The 22,274-nt window shown below is 38.0% G+C and overlaps 1 protein-coding gene across 7 annotated transcripts in view; it reads left to right on the top strand.

Moving 5' to 3' along the window:
- The window catches only part of Dnm3 (dynamin 3), a 531,047-nt gene that overhangs the window by 239,151 nt on the left and 269,622 nt on the right, over positions 1-22,274 (top strand). For all 7 annotated transcript variants that reach the window (XM_010635626.2, XM_033762088.1, XM_033762089.1 and 4 more), the window contains one exon: positions 16,839-16,952. In XM_010635626.2, coding sequence (XP_010633928.1) covers positions 16,839-16,952 — 114 coding nt within the window. The remainder of the gene's footprint in view (positions 1-16,838; positions 16,953-22,274) is intronic.

The raw sequence follows: 22,274 nt of genomic DNA on the forward strand, positions 1-22,274 counted from the left end.
CCCCCTCCTCTCTCTCTCTCTCTCTCTCTCTCTCTCTCTCTCTTTGAGACTCAAGCAATGGGCTTCCTTGTGTCCCTGCCTCAATACTTGGGTTTTTGGTGTTTACTCCCACTGGAATTCATTCCTCAACAGCTCCAAATATTAATCCACGTTATTTGCTCTTGAAATTTCTTCAGGTCTCCGCTGAAGCATTATTTTATCAGAGGAGCTTCCTAAGTGAAAAAGTGCTCTTCCTCTCCCCACACAGACTGTGACACTCATTATCCCACTGAAATTGCTTTCTTTTTTTCTCCCATAGTACTCTTTCCACATATTCGGTTATCTATTTATTAACTCTTTCCCTGAACCCACCCTCAACATGGAAATACGAGCTTTAGTGCCCAGAAACACATAACAGGGACTCACTTAACATAAGAAGTATTCAGTCACCATCTATGCAAGGGGCAGATGGATGAATCTTCTAACTCTAGTTAACGTCTGGACTCAGCTTTTCTTTAGCTCTTAAAGGTTATTACTTCACATGTATGCAGTATTAATTCAATAAATTAAATTTATAATTAAAATTGTCTTTGGATAGTTTTTTAAAATTCAAATTTATTGTCCTTTGTGACAAGTTAAACAGTTTTTAATCATATGTGAGACATTCACCTTAGCATTTTTAATATAAGAATACATTGCAGCATTTTTAATTCAAGAGTGCACATTGTGTACTGAAGGAAAGAAAACAAAGCATTTCAGGAATTCCAAGACTTACTTAGTCATAAAAACTTGTCTCATGAAATATCTGTCAGATATTCTTAGAACACAATTTCTAAGAATACGTGGTGTTTCTTAGAACATACTTTAGGAAACCCTGTCTTGACCTTATCTGTCACCTCCACATACTCACTGAGGCCTAAGGCTTTCTCTATTTTAGAGCATTAGGATGGCTATGTTTTCCTTGATACATACATGGCTCTGTTAGATTTAGTCTTTGTGGCTCAGGGTTTCACAAGCACCATTTTGGTCTTTCTTTGAGAGCCCAAATTTGTTTGGATTGGAGGGAAGAGGAAGAACTTGCTCATAGGAATGGGCTGTTGTTTTTGTTCTCTTATGATTACTAGCCAGAAATTTCTTAGAAACATTGAAAAAGGTCCTGGGGCATAAGGCAAAGGGGAGAAGTTATGAGGTGTGTGTTGTTTCCCCCTAGCAGGGCAGAAGAGGAAAGACAACAGGGTCAGATATAAAAGATTGTGGCTCTGAAGAGGGGAGGTGGTAAGCCACTCTCTGGGCCCCGGGGCTAACGTGGATGAGATAACCAAGCCGATAGGAAAAGATGTCTGGTGTTGCATAAGAGAAAGCCTCAGTAACCCACAGCTGTTGGCTCATCGGCATTGATATTCTCATAGCCTGCACTTGCAAAATCTATGCAACAATCAGTCACCCGAAATATGAGGAAGGTCCTTGATTCCCTTATATAAGAAGAGATTAGAAACTGGGATTCAGTTGGGTCCTTGAATAAGTTTTTTCATTGAACATTAGTTTTGATGGTGGATTTTAAAGGAAGGATGAGCTACCATTTATGTAATTCCTGAGTAGTTTGAGTATCTCCTTATTAATACTATTGGTATTCTTCCCAGAGATGTTATAGAATGAATGAATTTTTTAGATTTTCCTAGGAATCCCAAACCTTGGGACTTGTTGGGAGTTCTCATTATTAACATTGCTACCTTGGTCTATGGCTTTGACCTGAATGATTGACAACACAACTTGTTGCTAATCTGTTGGGTCCAAAATTTCCAGAAACTTCTTTAAAACATATTCTATGTTTTTTATTTGTTTTCTCTGTTGGCCAGTTATCGATTGATTGATCAATCATTCAATTGTTGTTTTTTTTCCTTTACAATTTTGGCAGTTTTTTCCCTGTCATCTAGCAGAGAGATGTTGGGAAGAAATGAATTCATCACAATTGCACAGGAAAACTTCAGCTGTGTCACCTGCCCACTTCTATCTCCTTCCCTCTATATCAGGGCACAGAAATGACATGACATTGTGCCACCAAAAGAAGATAGTGTGATTCTAATATTTATTGCTTTCCTAGCAGTTATAACTGGCTGTCTCTGCAAGTGCCCATTATCATCTGAGCCCCTCTCTCAGAATCTGTCCCGCCTCCTCTGTCCAGAAATTAAAGGACAGGCACAAAACAGAGGACTCTCCTGTCCTATCACTGTGACCCTAGCACCCTTTTGGATTGCCCAGGCAGATGTCATACTCGTTAAATATTTTGAATATTATCCCTTCAGTAACTTTCACATTACTCAAACCACTGAAATATTGTTTACTTTTGATCTTACTTTCCTTCCCAGTGGCATTTGACCTTTCGATCATTTTGCCTTACTGAAACCCTCTCTTCCCTGGAATACTGTGCATACAGTATTCTGTATTTCCCCTCATTCTCCTGCCCAGCCATCTCCCTCATGTGACTGCGCCCTTGACCCAGCCATTACATGCTGCCTTTTCTGAACAGGTCCTCTTCTCCCCTCACTCAGATTCTCATTCAAAGTCGATTTTCCTACCTCACACCCAGAGCATCAGTCACAACACAATCAACAATTCATACATGTGTGTATCTAATCTAGATTGCTGCGTAGCCAGTGGTCTATCTCACATGCTCCCATTTTGACGTGTTCAGACTGAACCTAGGACTCATCCCTCCCTGTGCAGTTCTCACTCCGTCTCGGTGGACGTGGTGCCGTAGTCTGTGCAGTTTCATAAACCCAGACATCGGGAATCACCCTCGACACCATTCTGTCTCACACCCACCATATCCAGTTTATCACTGCCGTGCTAATTCTCTGCCGAAGTATTCTTCAGATCCATCGCCTTCTCCATATGTCCGTTCCCACCACCCTTGTCAAAGCTGTTACCATCTGTAATTCAGGCTTCTGCAAGAGTCAACTATCTGATCTCCTTGCATCTTTCCTCCTCTTTTTAATCTCCTCACCAAACCAGAGCTAGAAGGGAGCTTTGCATGATGCAAATCTTATGTTGCTGCCCTATTTTAAGGCACTTCAAAGGCTTTCTGTTCTCCTCAGGAGACCAAATTTCTTCCCATAAATCTCCTGGGCAGGCATGGTTCGCCTGTTGCACAGGCGCATGCTCCTTCCTGCTTTTTGTGCTGTGGCCGTGCCGTGTCCCACCCGTCCCTGCACTCTCCCATGTCCTTCAGGTTTTAACTCAAATGTTAAAGCTTCAAGTTCACCTTTTCTTATACCCCATGTGGGTCAGAGCTCTCTTAATTTACTGAGCCATTTCTTGGCAGCACCTGGGACAGTTGTAATTTTATCTGTGTGAGTCTTTGTTTAATGTCCGTTTCCCCATTTATCTGTAAGCTCCAGGAAGATCTGGGATGATGCCTGTTTTGGTTTTGGTTTATGCTTGGATTTTCAGTGTGTGACCTGACACACATAAGGTGCTCACTAATTTTCCATTAAATGAGGTGATATTTACAAAGGTGCTTTTAAAATCTCTCTTTAGATTATTTTTACTAAAATATCCGAATATTATTCAGGCCCTGCTAATTATGAAGTGCCCTTTCCTTTGTGTATGTGTGTTTTTTGTCCTTGGATGTGAGAAGTAGACAGCAGGCTTAGTTCCTATTCTGTTTTGTATCATTTGGAATCTCTTCCACATGGAGGGCCCATTAACTTCAAAGGAAACTCGGCACATGGAAAAGATGTAGAGGGAAAAAAGTGAAAAAAGTAGACCCCTGATTTTCATCATGGTTAATGGCTTGGATCTTGTAAAAGTTTAGGTGAGTAAATGTTGAGAATAAACAGCTCACTTAGTGAACTCTTCAGAAATAATGAATAAACAGGCAATTGAGCAATTTCTGGGATACAGTGAAAAAGGCAAGAAATTCTTCAGCAATAATTTTGCAAATTGAGGTAATACAAAAGGCTAGAGAACATGAAAAATGCCCTTTCTGTGTGAGCAAGGCTAATGTTCTGGAGGAGACTCAGCAGGATGAGCCTGCAGGTGCCTTTACAGGGTGGAGAGGATGGGTGCTGTGGTAGCACCATAGGAAAGGGGCTCAGAGAGTTGGACAGCTGGGAGGGAAGTGGGAAGGGGCTCCTTTGGTTACATGGTGAGGTTATTCTGTGAAATAAAAATTTGGAGTTCTGTACAGTTTACAAAGTCTTGTTTAGGTGGTTTTAATTTAAACTTATCCCGGTGTTTTAGGTAGAAGTTGGATTTTACAATGAAGCCAGAAAATTATCTTTTTGGAATGTGTATCTTAAAATGAAAAGATTTAATATGAATATTAAATATTTGTTCCTTATTTTTAATCTGTTTTCCTTGTATACTGTTAATATGTCCAGTCAGTTACATTAGTTGCTTATTTAAAATACTCAAGTGTCTTTCATTATGGTGGTTTGCTATATATTCTACTTCAGAATTACTTCTTATGTTGAGTTGTCGGGTTTTTTCAATGTCAGGCTTGTTAATAATCTGCCTCAGTTTTCCACAGGCTGTGTTCATTACACATTAAAAGAGATTTCAATAAACTGCTTATCTTAAGCCATAATGCGATACCAACTTGGATTTTTAATAAAATTAAGATTGTTGGAAAATAGAGGGCAATGAAAGGAAATTGAGAAGGCTAATGAATGTAACTTTATATTTTGCCATCAATTTTTTTCTAATCAAAGTTGTATTTATTTTTATCATTATTTAAGTTTGTTGGTACAATTTATATATACATAATGATCACATTCATCATATGGAATTTTTACTTGTACATGATATATTATGATTATTTTCCCATTCCCCTCCACCCCTTCTATTCCTATTCCTCTTCTTACTTGCAAGTTTTGCTTCCACTTTTTTCTCATTTTTTCCCTTTCTTTCTTTTCTGCTCTGCCTTACCTTGTGCCCCTTCCCATTTGAAATTTCTCTTCCTATTTCACAATATCTATTACACATTTTAAATTGTAGTAAACATTTTGATGTATATTAGTCTTTTTTCTATCATCACATTAACATGTACACAGAAATAATACCATACGTTGTAATACTTGGTAGTGATGTAAGCCCTCTACATGTATTAATTTATAAAATTCTCACAACTCTATGCTACACACATGTTACACATGAGGAAATTGAAGCAACAAGAAGTTAAATAACCCCCAGTGGCACAGAGATAGCAAATATTAGAACTAGAAGCCAATCTCAGTCTTACCGGTATCAATACACTCTACCAGTATACCCTAGCAAGGATTTTTTTCTCACATTAGGGATTAATGTTTCTGCTCAGTGTTGTTTGACATCAGAAGATTGTATCATCACCCATTAACCAGTTCCGTGTCGGTTGTTACCAAATGCTTGATATTAGAAACATACTGCAGCCAACATCCTTATATGTGCTGTGGGTTAAGGGCTAGACCTCTGAGATCCAACCACAAGGGAGTAGAGAAACATGGACTGTATGGGAGCTCCTTCAAGGAAGGCCAGTTGATTACTAGCATGGGCTTGGTAGTTAACTAGGAACCTGATCTCTGTTTCCTCATCTGTCACATATGGAAAATATTATCCCCCCCTTATAGGATTATTATGTGGATTAAAAGAAATAATGTGTGGAACACTTAGCACAATGTCTGGTGCAGAGTAAATGTCAGCCATTGTTAATATTCTTGTGTTCCTAGAAATGGGGACAGTATAGTCTTTAACCCTGTCTCGAGATACTTTCAAAGCTGTGATTTCCTAGAAAGCTAAAGCCATGAAAGTTCATCCAAACATATAATGGTCACTTAGCCAATTCACTTATATAGTACAGATTTTATAAAGTCTTGAAAAAAGAAACAGTATTTCATTTAATATTTGAATCTTAATATTTTGAATCTTAATTTGATCTTTAAGCCCCTTTATATATCATTCATCTTATTATTTCACTGCTCCTGTACCCCAGCCACAGATTAGTTTGTCAGATGTGAAAATCTGTCTTTCACAGTTTTATCAATTACCGATAAGACCCTCCTGGAGATGGTGGCCCTTCCTTGTGACATTGGGTCCCGTTGTCTGGCACAGTGCCTGGTCCATTGGAGGCATGTAGGAAATAAGGATTGGCTAATTTATCAAGTGTCTTGGGTGTTAAAGACCATTGCACACGTTCCTGAATTGAACTTATCCCTCAAAATTGCAACTGTGATCCCTTTCCTTCCTCAGGTCAAGTGAGTACTCTCATGGACAGGCCAGCTCTCACAATGAAGGGGGTGAGAAAGGCCTTGGACTGTATTTTCGTTATCTTTCTAGCTTTTCCAATCTGAGCAGTCTCTTTTCTCCTCCTGGATGGAATTCATGAGATAGCTCCCAGCCCTCTTAGCCTTTTCCTATCATCTCTTCCTTTGGGTGTGATCATTAAGCTGCTGAGTAACCAGGCGAGTGGCCCGTCCTCCTTGGGAAAAGAGATCAGTGGTCCATTGGACTTGTTCTACCTTCTTGAAGCCCCTTTTTCAAAGCTAACCATGGCTCCCATGAGCATCCTTCTGGGATCAGTAGAGGACAGTAGGCTCTGAAATAGATCAAAACAGTACATTGGTAAAATCCACCCCGATAGACATGGAGCTAGTGCTGGTATTATCTTTGCTTTACTTGTAAAGTAAATGCCATTGTTTGGATAAATGTCCCCAAAAAGCCCCTGAGTTAAAGACTTAGTCCCCAGGGTGGCACTATTTGGAGATGGCAAACCTTTAGAAGATGGAGCCTTAGTAGGAAGGCTAGGTCATTGAGGAAACACTCTTAACGGGAACATGAGGTCTCCTTCTTTGTTTCCTAGCTCACAAAGTCTGTCTTTAAGATTAAATGTTTGTTTCTTATTTTACTTCTTATTTCAAATTATTTTCCATCAGGTCATTTCCATTGCCTTCCAGAGATTCCACCATGATTAATTGATATCTTCAGTACATAAGATAGTATACATCATAGTAAAATATCAACAACGTAAACATATCTTCAGTGTGTGACTCTAGCCCTCCTTCTTCCCATAAAATAAAACTGAAAAATTCTATTCACAAAGGAATTTGCAAAGTCTAAGTAGTTGGGGGCATCAAATTAGTCATTTCTCAATTCCTGTCCACCTGGCAGCCTCAACCAAAGAGGTTTTCTTGCCCAGGTGGCATTGGGTTCCTTTAGCAGCTGTCCCCTGCCCCCACTAGAATGTGTTGTTCTTTCTGGTCTTTTGAAGTGGAGATAGTCTCCTGTGTTCCTTACTGCTTTAGTCAGTTTTCCACCACTATAATGAAATTCCAGATGTAGTTAACTTAGAAAGAGAAAAATGTGTGTTGTTTCATGTTCTAGAGGTTCTAGTTCGAGGTCAAGTAGCCCCAAAATGTTGAGCCTCTGGCAAGGGCAAAACATGATGGAGGGACTCCTCGGTGAAGCATGAGCCAGGAAACAGGGAGAAAGGGAAGAGGCCAGGGTCCCACAGTCCTCTGTAAGCACATGCCTTCCGTGATCTAAGCATCTTCTTCTAGGCCATTTCTAAAGGTTTCACTTCCTTCCAACATTGCCCGCTCCTTAAGTGCATGGACCTTTGCAGGACATTTATCAAACCATAGCACCTACTTTGTGAGTAAAGCAAAGAGAGAATCCCAGCACTATCTCCACATCAATGAAATCCAATAAAAGTCGTTGACTCCCTAGTCTTAAGAGAATGGTCCGAGGTTTCATTTGTATTCCTGAACTTTTTTACCAGGTGTTGTCACTGACCATAGCACCTGTTCAGGGGTGCAGAATGGGAGAGAATATGAAGAAAACCTTCTTGGTTTTAGCCCTTTCAGGCTGCCAATCAGCTTTTCTTTAGTTGTTTATGAATCTGCAGGTTTATTGGGTGAAATCTCTCCTAAAAGGTTAGCTTTACTCCTATGCATTTACCATCAAGTAGGAATGTCATTTATACAGACAGTTTTAGAGAACGCTTTCAGCATTGCTTTAAACATAGGAATTTGCAGTGACAAAGCCCCAGTCCCTAGAACTTGTTTGACTTTCTTTTCCCAAGCAAGCATATTAAAAACCTCATGGGCCAGGGATTTAGCTCGGTGGTTCCGGCGCCTGCCTCGCCAAGTACAAGGTCTCGAGTTTGATCCCCGGTGCCACCCACCCACACCCACACCCACACACACACACACACACACACACACACATACACAAACACCCTCATAACTTGACTCCCCCCCACCCCCGGCCTCTGTTATATAATTTCCAGTCTAAGGAGCTTAGGCTTCCTAAGGTGTCATCCACTCAGTGTAATTTATCCACCGCCAGTTCCAGGAGGTATGCATGGGAATGCATGGGGGACCCTTAAATTACCTTGAATTAAGGTCGGCTCTCTGCAGTTTCCCGCCTGCCCTGACCCAGAACATGGAACAGCTTTAAAGGCAGCGGATCTAACCCTTCCCACTGAGGCCTGCCCTTGATAGGTTAAAGCTAGAATCTGACTAATGCCCGCTGGTGCCTATGAACCTAAGCTGCCTTGCCGGATGGAAATAGAAAAGCTAGTTTCAGTTTCACTTCTTGAAGCCAGACAGCCTTGGTCTGAGGAGATGCTTCTCTCTATAATTGAGTACGTGCCTCAGGCATGTCTGTTTAGCTCAATCTCTGCTCACCAAATTCAAGGATAAGCATCCTATATCCTGAGGATGCCGGTATTTGCGACAGTAGGTCCCTTCCAACCAATTTACTGACTGGCCTGGCCTCTGCCTTTGATACATTCCTGCAGCTCCCCAGTGTGTGACTAGATAAGCTCTGTGGTGGGTGAATGGTCTTTCTAAAAGAAGTCACTTAACTAGTGAGAAAATCTATATATATGCTTTTACAATTTACCAAAGTCAACCTATCAAATGCCATATGGTTTACCATATTTTCCCAGGAGACAACAGTTATGAACAAGTTGAAGAGCTGAGAAAAGCTTGCATGGTCTACCGTAAGCAAGGCCAAGGTCAGAAACCCTTGATCACCACCGAATTTCAAGGCCTTGAGCATACTGAAACTGGTCCACATGTACTTATTTCTCCCCATAATCTCCCTTGCCTGTGTATTTTATGATCCATTATGCTGGCCAGATCCTAGCATATCTAGATGTGCTAGACACTGGGCTGAACTTAACCCTAATGTACGGGTTTTGCCAGCCCTGACAGTCCCTACTTCCCGGACAGCCCTACTTTCGTGTAGCATGGAAGAAACTAACTGGAACGCATCCTCTCGTGAGTAGGGTAGACTAGCCACCAAAAGAAGTTTGGGCTCTTCCGCTTCCTCTATGGATGGTCTTGCATAGCTTTCAGAGTTTCTGTGCTTGGCAAAAGAAATTTGGTGATATTTATGGCAGTAAATTAAAAAAAAAAAGATTGTCTGCAGCTGAACAAATAAAAATATGAAAGGTCAGCTCTTTAGGTCTTTTGTAGTCATGTAATCATAGGCTTGTTTGCGTTTGTTTACTTCAGTACCCCAAACAGAATTTGATATACAAGCCTGCAGAAGCTATAAGTGGCTATTATAGTGAATGGTGATAGATTTATTTTGGTAATCTTGAATGTGAATACAAAGTTGACACTTTATATTTTGTCTTTCTCTTTGAAGGGATGCTACGACCAATCTCATTTGTCCTGAATTCTTTCTTTCTTCTCTTTCCCCTTACTTTCTTTTGTTCTCTTTCTTTTTATTAATTTCCTCTTAGCATTCTTACCTTTTTGTTCTGACCATCTTTACTGAGTGTGTATCTTTTCCTTTCCACTGTTTTACTTTGATTTCATGATTTCTCTCTCCCTCAATGAAAAAATACAGTAGGGATGCTTGTGTACATTCCTCTTTTGACATGATCAGCTTTTTCAGCTGATCGGGAAGAACAGTCCGTTTGTGAGACATGTGCTTTCTTTAGTGTAAAAGGAAAGCTGGATGAGAGTTTCGTCAAGTCTTTATGACAGCATCTTAATTGCTGACAGTGTTCAGCACTGAACACTTCCGTGGAGCTCAGTGAAGGGCTGTGGGACACATGTGCTCACAACATGGTGGTTAAAATCTTGTCTCTCCAAATTAGAAATGCAAATAACTCTCATGTTGTAGGGATACTCTTAAATCCATTCTAGTTATTTAATCCTTTGCAAATTTCTTTCTTTTTCTCATGTCCGTGTGTGTGTGTGTGTGTGTGTGTGTGAGTGTGTGGGTGTGTGTGCTATAGAGGTGGAACCCTGTGCCTGTGTGTGCTAAGCAAGTCCTCTACCCCTTATCTCCTATTGCTCATTTTAACTGTTAGTATAATGTCATAATTTTCAGATAGTTCATTCGATTACATCTACTGGACTAAATGATGTTCAATAAGTACCATTTCTATAACATTAGTAACTAACATTGAATGGATTTAGAAACTGGTGCATCTTTGAGAGGTAAATCTAAGGGTGTCAGTGAAATGAGGCTCTTTGTTGCTTCATATTGTCTTAAACTCTAGAAGTTCTTTTCCCCCTTTGCTTGCTCCCCGCCATTGATTTCTCTAGTACCTTTATCTTCTCATTTTCTACCTCTCTCTTAGTGCCATTCCCACAGCCCCCAGTCATGGCCTTACTTTTCTGCCGGGCCTAGACTGAATGATCGAACACCCGAATCACCCTCTTGCCCCAAATCTTCTCCCTCTTTACACATGTGTATCTGGTGTATTTGGGTCCAGAAATTCAGAACACTGGATCAATTCCTATTAGTGTCTCTTTTTCCCATCACGGGTGCAGTGTTCTCTTAGAAAAGATAACACAACAGTGCTAATTGTGACCCTGCAAGTCTTTAGTTTTCTTTCTCAGTTTTCCACCTTGTACTTCATTAATTAATTTATTTTTATTTGTTTGTTTTGGTACTTGAAGATTGATCCAGGACTTTGCACTGGGCACTACATACCAAGACTCCGCTTTTTATTTTTTATTTTGAGACAGGATCTTGCTATGTCATTAAATTGCCTAGGCTTTACTTGAAATTGTGATCCTCCTGCCTTAGCTTCCCAGAGTACTGGGATTGGAGGTGTACAACATAAGATAAGCGTGTCTGGCTTATGTTTCACTTTTAAAACAACTAACTGTAGTTGTGTTGACCTTCTCATTCAGTTATTATTTGTCTGAATTCTTCACCACTGTCCTTAAACATTTCCCCCCAATTTCTCACCTTCACTCTCCTGCAGATAATGCAGTATCTTTTCTTATCAAGGAAAATGGAAAGATCAAATACAACCTACCGAGACTCAGCTTCTTTCCCAAGGAAGAACATTACTGTCCTTTTCTGTGCTGAACTTGGCAACCCCAAACGCACACTGTTTGAAATTCCCCTTGCCCTTGGCTTCCATGACCATATTGCTGTTATTTCTCTGTAGTCCTTTATGATCACTTTTTAAAGATTTTTTTAAAAATTAAGTTTATTGGTACATTTTAGGCATACAATATGATGACATTCACCATTGGGAATTTGTACCTTTACATGACATATCTTGGTTTTTATTTTATCTGATTCCCCTGCCCCTCCCTTCAACCCCTCCACCGCTCCATATTTACACAGACTTAGTGTCTGCTTTTTTCTTTTCTCATATTTATCCCTTTTTCTTCCTTCGTATCCCCCTACTCCTCTCACCTCCCCCTTCCCCTTTGTTTTTTTTGGGGGGGGTTCAAAAACTTTTTAATTCATGATAGATTAAGCATACTAGAAATGAATAATGACATTGACAGGTTGAATGATATAATTCGTAAGCATATTTTAGTGGACATGCAAAACTTTATAGCCTCTAATTGTTACATATTCTACTGATATTCACTGGGAATACATAAAGAAAATGACCGCAAACAAGTCTCAAAAAAGCGGCATCAGACAAATTAGGTTCTCAGATCACAATAAAAATAGCATACATCAAAAATAAAGTGGTAATTTTAAGACATACAATACATTTGTAATTTTGTAGGCACATTTCTAAATATCACAGCAAACAAATAAGATATCCTGATAGAAAATATTAAAGTTATATAAAACTGAATTACAATGAAATGCTACAAATTAAATATACAGTATGCATTAAGTGCCAAAATCTATACCTTTGAATTATGAGTGAACAGTGAAAATTTAGTTAGACATTCAATTTAAAAATTATAAAAGTAACATTTTTAATTTGAAGAAGGGAAATACTGAAGGTAGCATAAAATTTAATAAAATGCAAAGAAAAATAAGGTTACAGATAGCAACAAATTAAATAGTATAAAGATTATTAATATAGATAGATTTATTTTTAGATTGATTAAGAGAAAGAGAAGACATCATATAAGGAATGAAAAAGATGATGGAAGTAGAAATATTGTTAGAAACTAATTATAGACTTCTATGAACAAATTTATGCCACTTTACTTGAACAGATAAAAATATGAAAAAAAATCTTTATAAATAACACATCATCTCTGATTGGAAGAAAAAAAGAAAACTGAAATAGAATATTTTTCCCAACAAACGGAATATCAGGCTCAGATAGCTCCTCCAGTGTGTGCTACCAACTTCACAATTTTGTATTCTAGAAAACAACATCACCGTTGTTAAAAATAATAAATAAAGAGATTGTGAATATAATCATGAATAAGTGAATGAATTCTCAAGATCCTGGCATTGGACTATTGAAAAAAATAATTAATTTAAGGTACAATGCCTACAGTTAATTTAGCTGCTTTTGACTTCATGCCTATTATTGTTTATTCAAATGTAGATAAAAAGCACATTGATTTATATGTTCAAACAGAATGGGTTTCTCTGAAAATTATTATTCATCAACAGGATGAAAATTTCATCCCTTTCCCCCTTGGATCCAGATGCTGGTATTTCTGGAGGATTCCAGTTTGAGCCAGCGCTCTTTTGGTTCTCTTGTATACTGTTGTATACTCGCGAGTCTATACCTCCAGTCCTAACTTGTACTTTTTGCTTCAGGGGTCAGTTCACCTCCTCACAGTCACTCCTGTGAGTACCTCCAGTTCACTGTGATTTGACTGAATTTATCATCAGCACTCCCACTTTCTAAAATTTGGTCTTCCTCCTCTATTCTTTTGGAATTTTAGAATGGTTGGTTCTAAGTGCTGGTAGACCCAAGAGTTTCAGCTACTTAAAAATACTGTATAATAAAACAGTTTAATAAAAAGGAGTCTATATATGTAATGTAAAATTTTTTGGTAGCCACATTAAAAATAAAGCAAACAAATTTATTTTTAAAATTTTGCTTTTATTTAAGTCAATGCAAAATAGTATCATTTTATGTGTAATAAAAATTTAAACAATAATTAACTATTTTATTTTGTTTTTTATGTCCCTTTTTATTTTAGCTTTTTAAAAATTCATTAAGTTTACTGGTACATTTTAGGTATATAATATGATGACATTCATCATTGGGAATTTGTACCTTTACCTGATATATCTTGGTTCTTATTTTCTTCCCCCATTTCCCCGCCCTTTCTTCCATCCGTCCCTATTTACAAAGACTTTGTTTCCATTTCTTTCCTTTTCTCATATATTTTCCTTTCCCTTCTTTCTTTTCCTCTAACCCTCTTACTTTCCCCTTCCCCTTTGGGCCTTATCTTCCTATTTCATATTATCTCTTATACATTTTGATCTTATTTACACTTTCAGTTTCCTGTCACCTGCAAATAATGACTATTTAACTTCTTCATTTCCTATCTTTATTCCTTTTATTTCTTTCTCTCGTCTAATTGCTGTGGTTCATGTTTCCAGAATTATATTGAACAGGAATGGTGATAGTGGGCATGTCTTGTTCCTGATTTTAGCGTGAAAGATTTCAGTTTTTGACTGTTTAGTATGATGTTGGTTGTTGGTTTTTCATAGATGGCTTTTATCAGGTTGAGACAAAGACCATCTATGTCAATTTTCTGTAGTGTTTTTTTTTTTAAATCGTGAATGGGTGGTTTTATTTATTTTGTATTAAATTTTCAAATTCATTGTGTACCTATCATACCTATCAATTGTAACTAGTCAGTTGGGGCCCAGAAATCAGGAATGGCTCTTAGCTAATACCCCCTCTGCTAATTTTAGAGTCTTTCCCTTTACCAGTTCCCCTCTTCTTCACATGGTCAGTTCTGTTGACTTTTTTCCCTAGGTATTTCTCCAGAATATTCATCTTTTACAACCTTATATATTGTGGCTTTAGTTCACACACTGGGCATTTCTCACTTGGGTTATAGAAGTAACTTATAGGACTCACTTTGGCCCAAGGAGCATGGAAGATCCATTGAAATACAAGAGGATGTAGTAAGATAGAAATTAAGAGAATAGTTCAGATTTATTAATATACATATTGATACCAGCGCCCTGGTAGCATAACTCATATCCTCCACAGAGTTTTTCCATGTTAAAAACATTATTTATTTATTTCAAAGTTATACTATGTTTTCATATTTCTCTCCGTGTATTTTAATATAATACACACAATTTATGGATACAATAGTCATGTATAGAATTTCAAAATACATATATAGGTACTAGGGATGTGAATCTGAAATTTATTTTCTGTACTTCTTGAGGATTGAGAGGAGTGAAATTCAAGGTTTCCCTGAACTAGATCCACTCCAGTGTCACCGCGTCTCCTCCTTCAGCCTCGACGTCTTCATTTAATCCCCAAGTCTCATTTTCTGCACTAAGTGGCTCTTTCCTACTTGGTTCCTGTTTGTCCTTCTCTGTGGAGAGCAAACATGCTACTTGACCTGATTAATTCTGTTCCCCCAAGGATCTTCTGAGGTATCATCTCAGGATGAGTCTATTACAACCTCCTGAGTTTTGTTGGCTGCATCTGGGTTGGTGTACACCTCCTATTGTATGATCACAGTGAAATTATGTCTTTATAGATTTGCCTTCCCCTGAATTGTAAGATTCTTGAGGACATGGATTGTGACATCAAAATGCTTTTTTGTCTTGAAATATACTTTCTAAAGAAATGAACTAAATTCATGGCTCCTCTTACTAGAGCCAGCCTGAATTACTAGTATGTAGAAATGGCAATTTTCTTCTTGTAATTTGAGGAATATCTAGAAGATTTTTTTCTATGTTTAAAGATGATGAATAAAATGAAATTAATTAATTAATTAATTAGTACACTTCCATTGAGTACTATGAGTAGTAAGCTATTTTAAGCCCTGGTAGAATAGTAATAACCTTGGTGTGAAATAATTTAACTAATTTCTTCTTACTGAAGACTCGATGTGGTCATGTGTTCTAAGGAAAATGAAGTTTTGATTTTATGTATTGGATGTGTATGTAAAAGGCATTTTGAACTTCCATATGAATAAGAATCACCTTGGGAATATATTAAAATGTAACTTCCTACTTTTCATATTCTAATTCAGAGTGGTAGCTGGCTCAGGAATTTACATTTTTAGAAAGCAGTCCAATGATTATAATATTGCTGGTAGAAACCATACTCCAATATATTATTTTCTTCTTTCTGAAGTAGAGAGTAAGAAGAGGGGATAATTTTGGTCAGTGGAGAAGTCTGCTTCAGTCTGGACTTGAAAGAGGTGCCCTGAGTAGGTTTATAAATGCAATAGAGAACTAGAAGGGAGAATAGATTCCCAGGAGGTACTGAAATGAGGAATTGAGGGTGGTTAGGCCTAGGAGTGTGGTGACAGGTTTGGAAGATCAGCAAGGAGAACCTTGGTTTATTTCATAATTTTCCCTAGCACTGGCTTTCCTCCTTCAACTAGAAAACACCAGTGTAAAAATAAAATCTGATTATTAGAGTATTTTCATCTTCCTTTAGAGACATAATCATTCAGTAAATACTTTTTAGTATTTCAGGATCTCTAAGATGTTTAATGACTTTAGTACAGGACAGTTATTGACATTTAGCTCTTTAACTTATTTATACTTTGGGTTTCTTACATAAGAGAAACCATGCAGTATTTCAGCTTGTGTGCCTGATGACATTTAGGAAAATATCATATAATCCCATATAGAATTTCCTTTTTGATTCTATGGCAAGAAAATTATCTAGATTCTAGGATATAGAAAACTATGCCACATGGCAAACAATATAACTTTGCAACAACTGTGTGGGGAAAATATATTTATTCTTAAATGCTTCATAATAATTTCTGTCAAATCTATGGCTCAAGTTGTTAATGGTCCAAAGTATGAAAACTTTAAAGATTTTCATATGAAGATGCTACATGATTTGTGTGTAGCAAAGAATAACTAGAAATAGATGGATAAATCTAAGCCACTAGGAAGCCTAAACTTTTCATTTTAGTTTATTATTTCAGCTTTCTTCCTCAATCAGTCCTATTCATGGATGTTAACAAGGAACTAATTGGTTGGCTGGCGTTTCTGCTTTTTCACCATTTGCTGTCCAGTCCCTGCTGTAAATCCTAATTTGTCTGCAAGCTGGGCAGACAAATGAACCAGTAAGCTGGAAGGAGAGGAGAGGCAGCATGTGTGGAGAATCTATTGTTCATCCAATCAACTAAATATGTTTTAATTGTAGCAGCAAGGCCATAAATAAGCCTGGCACACGTCTGTTAGGCTGCCTCATTTCATTCCTGTCTGTTTCAGTCACTTTGCTTCTGCCATCTATATGAGTCCAAGAAATTTTTATTTTATTCACTGATGGAAGAGATTTCCTTCTGGTCGTCTGCACTTTTGGAAGATAAAATCTCTTGAGTAGCTCAGTAGAAGTTGAGCTTTGGGGGGAACTGTGCTATTCTCATTGAGATCTTGTTTTTAACTTGACTTAGTCTAAGACCTTGCATTTTCACTGGCTTATGTTAAACTAAGCACTTGTGCTGGTGTCTGCTCTCTTGCAGGTCATTCGTAAGGGATGGCTGACCATCAGTAACATTGGCATTATGAAAGGAGGCTCAAAGGGCTACTGGTTTGTCCTCACTGCAGAAAGCTTGTCCTGGTATAAAGATGATGAGGTAAGCCACCGAAAGTGACAGAGTTTTCTTACCTAAGTGTTTCTACTTTGAAATGAATTGCAATTTTTGTGATATACAATTTCCAGATACCACTGGTTCTGTTTCAAGGAGATTTAGCTTGGATGTTTATTTAAAGGAGCACTTTTTTTTTTTAACCCTCTTGCAGATTCTTAATTTTACACTCCTCTCCTTGCATTTCTTTTTCTGTTTTTTTTTTTTTTTTTTTTTTTTTTTTTTTTTTTTTTTTTTTAGAGTAATCATGTTTTGCTTACCTGAGGAATGATGTTAACTATCAGGAGTTACTTCCTTCTGATACTGGTGAAGTGAAAGCAATTTTCATTGTATAATGTACTGAAAACTCCTAAGGTAATAGAACATCTTGAGAGTGAAATTAATGACATCGAGGCAGAGTTAGTAAAGCATTTTGGGATGGTTGCTACATGTATCTCAAGTGAAAGGCTTTTTGAGAATGTTCACATCAGTGGTCTTCAGGTGAATCCTAGATCACTGTTTATGCAAATTTCATTCTTTGAGAATTTGATATCTTTGTAAAAGCATGAATTATGATAGTTATGGTGTTCTAACTCTTGGTAGATGTTAGTAATTTTGGTCCTGTGACTTATTGTTTATTAAAATGTGATAGCTATGTAAGTGTAGAAAAATGTATATATTAGTCTTATAGAATCTTTAAAGTACTAGAAAGTGATATGGCTAAATTTGGGAGGCCATGGTTGGAAATTAAACTATGCTTTGGATATTTTAATACCTGTGGCCTGACCTAATAAATTTTTAATATTTATAATACAACACTGTGAACAATATGTAAGATTGCTCTGGAACAGCAAAACAATGCACAGGTGAGATCATCTCCATTTTACTTGGCTATAAAGGGCATATATTTCCACGGTAAAAGCCCTTCCTATCTTAGATTAATACTGAAAGAATTATAAGGTACTTCTGCCAGTTCTTGGAGGAAAAAGCTTCATGCCTTACAGTTCTTTCCCTTTCCCAAATGCTTTGGTGCAATAGTGTGTTAAAACATATTGGATAATTGGTTGATTGACATGAAGTTTTCTGTAATAGGGGAGCTCCAGTCTTATGGAAATGTCAAAACAAAATTGCTATTCAAAAAGCTTATTTTCAAATTTTTATGTCGCTGACCTTGTTGAAAAGTGAGATCGGTTGTTATTTATGAGGATTATCAATGGTTCCTTTCCTGTGTCGGCTGCTTAGACATCCCCATCTTTCTGTGGGAAGCTCTCATTTTAAAGGTCATCACACCTTGAGGAGCTCTGAGACACCTCTGTCTATATAACTCTATCTCACCTATATGAAAATCAGTGAATAGATTATCTTATTTTCTTTGCTGTTTAGTTGCTCTAAGATGCATTCTAGATTTACCTCCTCCAAGGATTTCGATGATCACATAGATACACATTTAAACTCATTGTCAATCTTGGAAACTTTTTCAGTTACATGTGGGCAAACACAAGATTTTACTGAGAAATCATAATGGTACTAGCTAGTGTTTTGTGTTTATTAATTAACCCATATCACAACCCTAGGATGGTTACTATTACTTCTGTTATTTTTCAGAGTAGAAAAGTAAATACAGACCAACCCAAAACATCCAACCTTTTGAAAAGTAATTTCTAGAGGGCCCAGTTCCTCCTATTGCAGAATATTCAGTATTGCTGAGGATAACTAATTTCCCAAGGTCACTTAGCCAATGGTGGCAAAGTAGAAAAATGAACCCAAGCCATCAAGCTCCAGAGCCTGTGCTTTCATCCACAATGTGAGCAATAATACCAGTGAAGCCCGGGTTGCACAAGTCATCTCACCCTAAACGGTTTTATGCAGCTGATTTCCAGGTGCCTCAGCATTGACCTGATCCTGGCTGTTACCATCACAGGCTCTGGGGACTCCAGAGTAGCTACTGCTGCTGTAATATAGCTTTAGGTCTTCCTTGTCTGGCTGGTGTGGGTCTTGAAAGAAGCACTTTAGAAGCTCCTAAGTGCCCCATGCCCTCTGTAGTAGGGAAGGAAGAAGACTCAACAGGTTAGTGAGCTCATGTTACTGGTCATCTCCTCTTCTCTGCTAAAGTCTTACAAAATCACTGCTACTGAAGTTCCCTCATGATTAGAACACATAGAAAATAACTGTATGCGGTTGTAATATCACCCGAGTACCAGTGAAGATCTTATTACAGCTGTGGGGGTGGGGGGATGATTGGGGACAGGGAAGAATAAGAATTACCCGAGAAATAAAGTGAAGTGCTTCACGTAAAGAGAAGGAGTCGTTTATTTTATGTCACATCAAAAGCAGGAAATGACAGACAAGATTTTTTTCTATATGGAATGAACAACCAAAGAGACTAATAATATTGTATCAGCTATTAAATGCTCTGAAGAAAATGACGTAGGGCAATGAGTGAGAAAGTGAAGGGGAAGAGCCTTTTAGATTGGATGATTGGAAAGAAGTAACATTTGAGCAGAAACTAACAGTGAAGTAGGAGGACAATTTTTATTGAAGAACTTTCCAGTTGAAGGAACAGAAAGTGTAAAAACCTCCAAAATAAGAACTTACAAAAAGCTTGTGGCCTAAGTAGATAAAGAAATAGGAGACAAAGTCAGGGGCACAAGGTGTGTGTTTGAGGGAGTTGTAAGTTTCCACTTAATGATTTGAATTTTATTACAAGGATAACGGAAAGCCATTGGAGTTGTGTGGCCCAGAGAGCTCACTCAGGCTGCCTGGTTGTGCATGGTGTGGGGGGGTGGGATATGTGTGTGGGAAAAGTGGGGATGGCAGGAATAGAAGAAGGGAGACCAGCAGGGGCATGGCACGAGGGCTCAAGGAGATGCTGGTGACCTGTGCTGCACAGAAGCTGGGGGTGAAGGGCATTCAGGTTGACGGTGACAAGGTCTGTGTGCTGCAGCCATTAGCTATGGTCACTCGTGCAGAGCTCTACTCATGAAACAAACAGGAAATTTGCAAAATACGAATGCCTCACTCGAGAATGACTGATTTTGACGTTGTCTGTGGTAGTTGGTCAGACCCATTTCTGCTGGAGCTGGCATCATTCCTTCCCACCTTGCCATTGGCTGCTACGAGGGTCATTCTCTACCCTGCTTCGATTGCTGCTCTTCGTAGAGTTGCCTGCTTCTGCTTCCAACCCCACCGTCAGGGTGAAAGAGCAGTCAACACTGTCCACGGTCTTTGTAATATTTAATGAATAGTTAATAGATGTGCTGATAGCCAAGGTTGGAAGGTGGATTTGGGGGAAGATCAAGCAGAAAATCTCAGGAAAGTGGGTCTCATAGGAATGTCCATTCTTGGCCCGTTGGATTTGCACAGCACTCATCTGTGAACAGTGGTAGTTTAAATGATATTTGGATTTCATAAATGCCTTGCTGCCATAGTTCAACTACATATGGATTAAACACGGTTCTGTAGACAATCTTAAAAACCGAAGTTTAGAGTTTGCCTTTGTGAAAATAAACTAGAGTTCTAACTTAACTTTTGGAGCTAAGCAGTTGGTAAGTTGAATGTTAGTACTTTGTTCCTATACATAAGTAAGTATTACATACTTTGGAAATCCAGCACGTGACAATTTATCACTCTTAGTCAAGAAAAGGTGACATGTAAAATGTTACTAAGCTAGCTGTACATTCATTCACTTATTCAGTAACACATTTATACTTAAATTTTCATAGAGCATTTTATATGCTCCAACATCCTCCTGCTCTTTTATATAATTAGCCAGGTGTATTTTCATTAATATGTAAATGGCTGCTTAATAAATAGCATTTATGTCACATGACTATGTATATGTGGCTTTCTTTAACTTATTTTTGCATGTTTTTTATTTTATTTTTAAACAATTTTATCGGTACACTTTTGATATACATAATGATCACATTCATCTTAAGGAATTTGTACTTATACATAATATATCTTGATTCTCTTTTTTCCCTATTCCCTTCCCTCTCTTCAACCCTTCTTCCCCTCCTGTTTTACAAAAACTTTGTTCTCATTTTTCCTTCTATTCTCTTCTTTCTTTTTCTCTTCCTTCCCTTCCTCTCCTCCACCTTGTTCCCCTTCTCATTTGAACATTTTTTTCCTACATCCCCATATCTGTAATCCATTTTGGTCCTTATTTAACTTAGAACAGGTTTGTTATAAATGTAAATGATGTATGCAATGTATTTGTGTTTAACAAACAGTAGCTCAAACTGCTTTTCAGTTTACTGAACACAAGACCCTATAAATCATATGCCTGGTACATGGAAAGGCTGAAGTGCTTGGGAACATGGTTTTACTATGACTAACTGCAAGTGCTGTATCAATTTTTGAGAGATAGGTTATATGGAATCTGATTTTCTCAGCAGAAGATGGTAAGGTTTAGAAAACAAGAAGGAGTTCAGATTCAATTTCTTCAGTGACAGTTTTTGTATTGTCTTCCTTCCTACATCTTAACCAAGAATTATAGTTGATACTTTCAAAGCACTTGGTTTCTATCCAAGATGGCAGAATCAATAGCATGAGAACCCTGTGTAATAATTTTAACTGAACTTGGCATGACTGGAATAGTGAGGCCATCATTACTCTAATTTCTCACCATCGGAAATGGATCTTTCCACCTTCTTATTGAATTTTGAATGGATGCAAGCCTTTGTGGACTGGACTTTTTTAAAAAAGTACTCTACAGTGCAGTATAAGAATGTCATTTGTATTGGTGCTGACATATGACCTCAATAGAAAAGCTTCCTGCTGTGTCCCAGGCAATGTTTACGTTTCCATGTTATCTTCATGGAGTTTTTATAATGCAGTGTGGTCATAGGAGATGCAATTAATTTATCAACTTGACTGTATCATATTCTCTACATTACTCTAGGATTAGAACTTCCTATAACATTTCTGTAACATAGAAATAAATCAGCCACCTTTTACAGAGTTGGACAGCTTGTGAGTACTCACTAAGGGATTTGCCCAAGCCGTGTTGTACTTCAAGCTCTTATGGCAGAACCCCAAACCTCGAATTCCCTACACAAAAGGTCCTGAGCACATTTCCTGGGGTTGCTTAGGCCTCCTTCTGTATATTCCTAGATATCTTCTTGTGATCTGAGATGCATGATACTTAGCTATTCTGATTTCTATCAAAATAATAGCAAGGTTATTTGTAGTACTTATCTTTACTAAGGATTTGGGGGAGAAATATAGTGGTTGAAATAACCTCAAAAGGAATATTAATATTATATGGCTGTCTGCATAGCACTTTTTAGCCAGCAGACACCCCTGATGAGTTTGTCACTGTTGGCTTTA

Source organism: Fukomys damarensis, unplaced genomic scaffold, assembly GCF_012274545.1.
Source record: "Fukomys damarensis isolate Sample0158 unplaced genomic scaffold, DMR_v1.0_HiC HiC_scaffold_11, whole genome shotgun sequence".
NCBI classification, from domain to species: domain Eukaryota; kingdom Metazoa; phylum Chordata; class Mammalia; order Rodentia; family Bathyergidae; genus Fukomys; species Fukomys damarensis.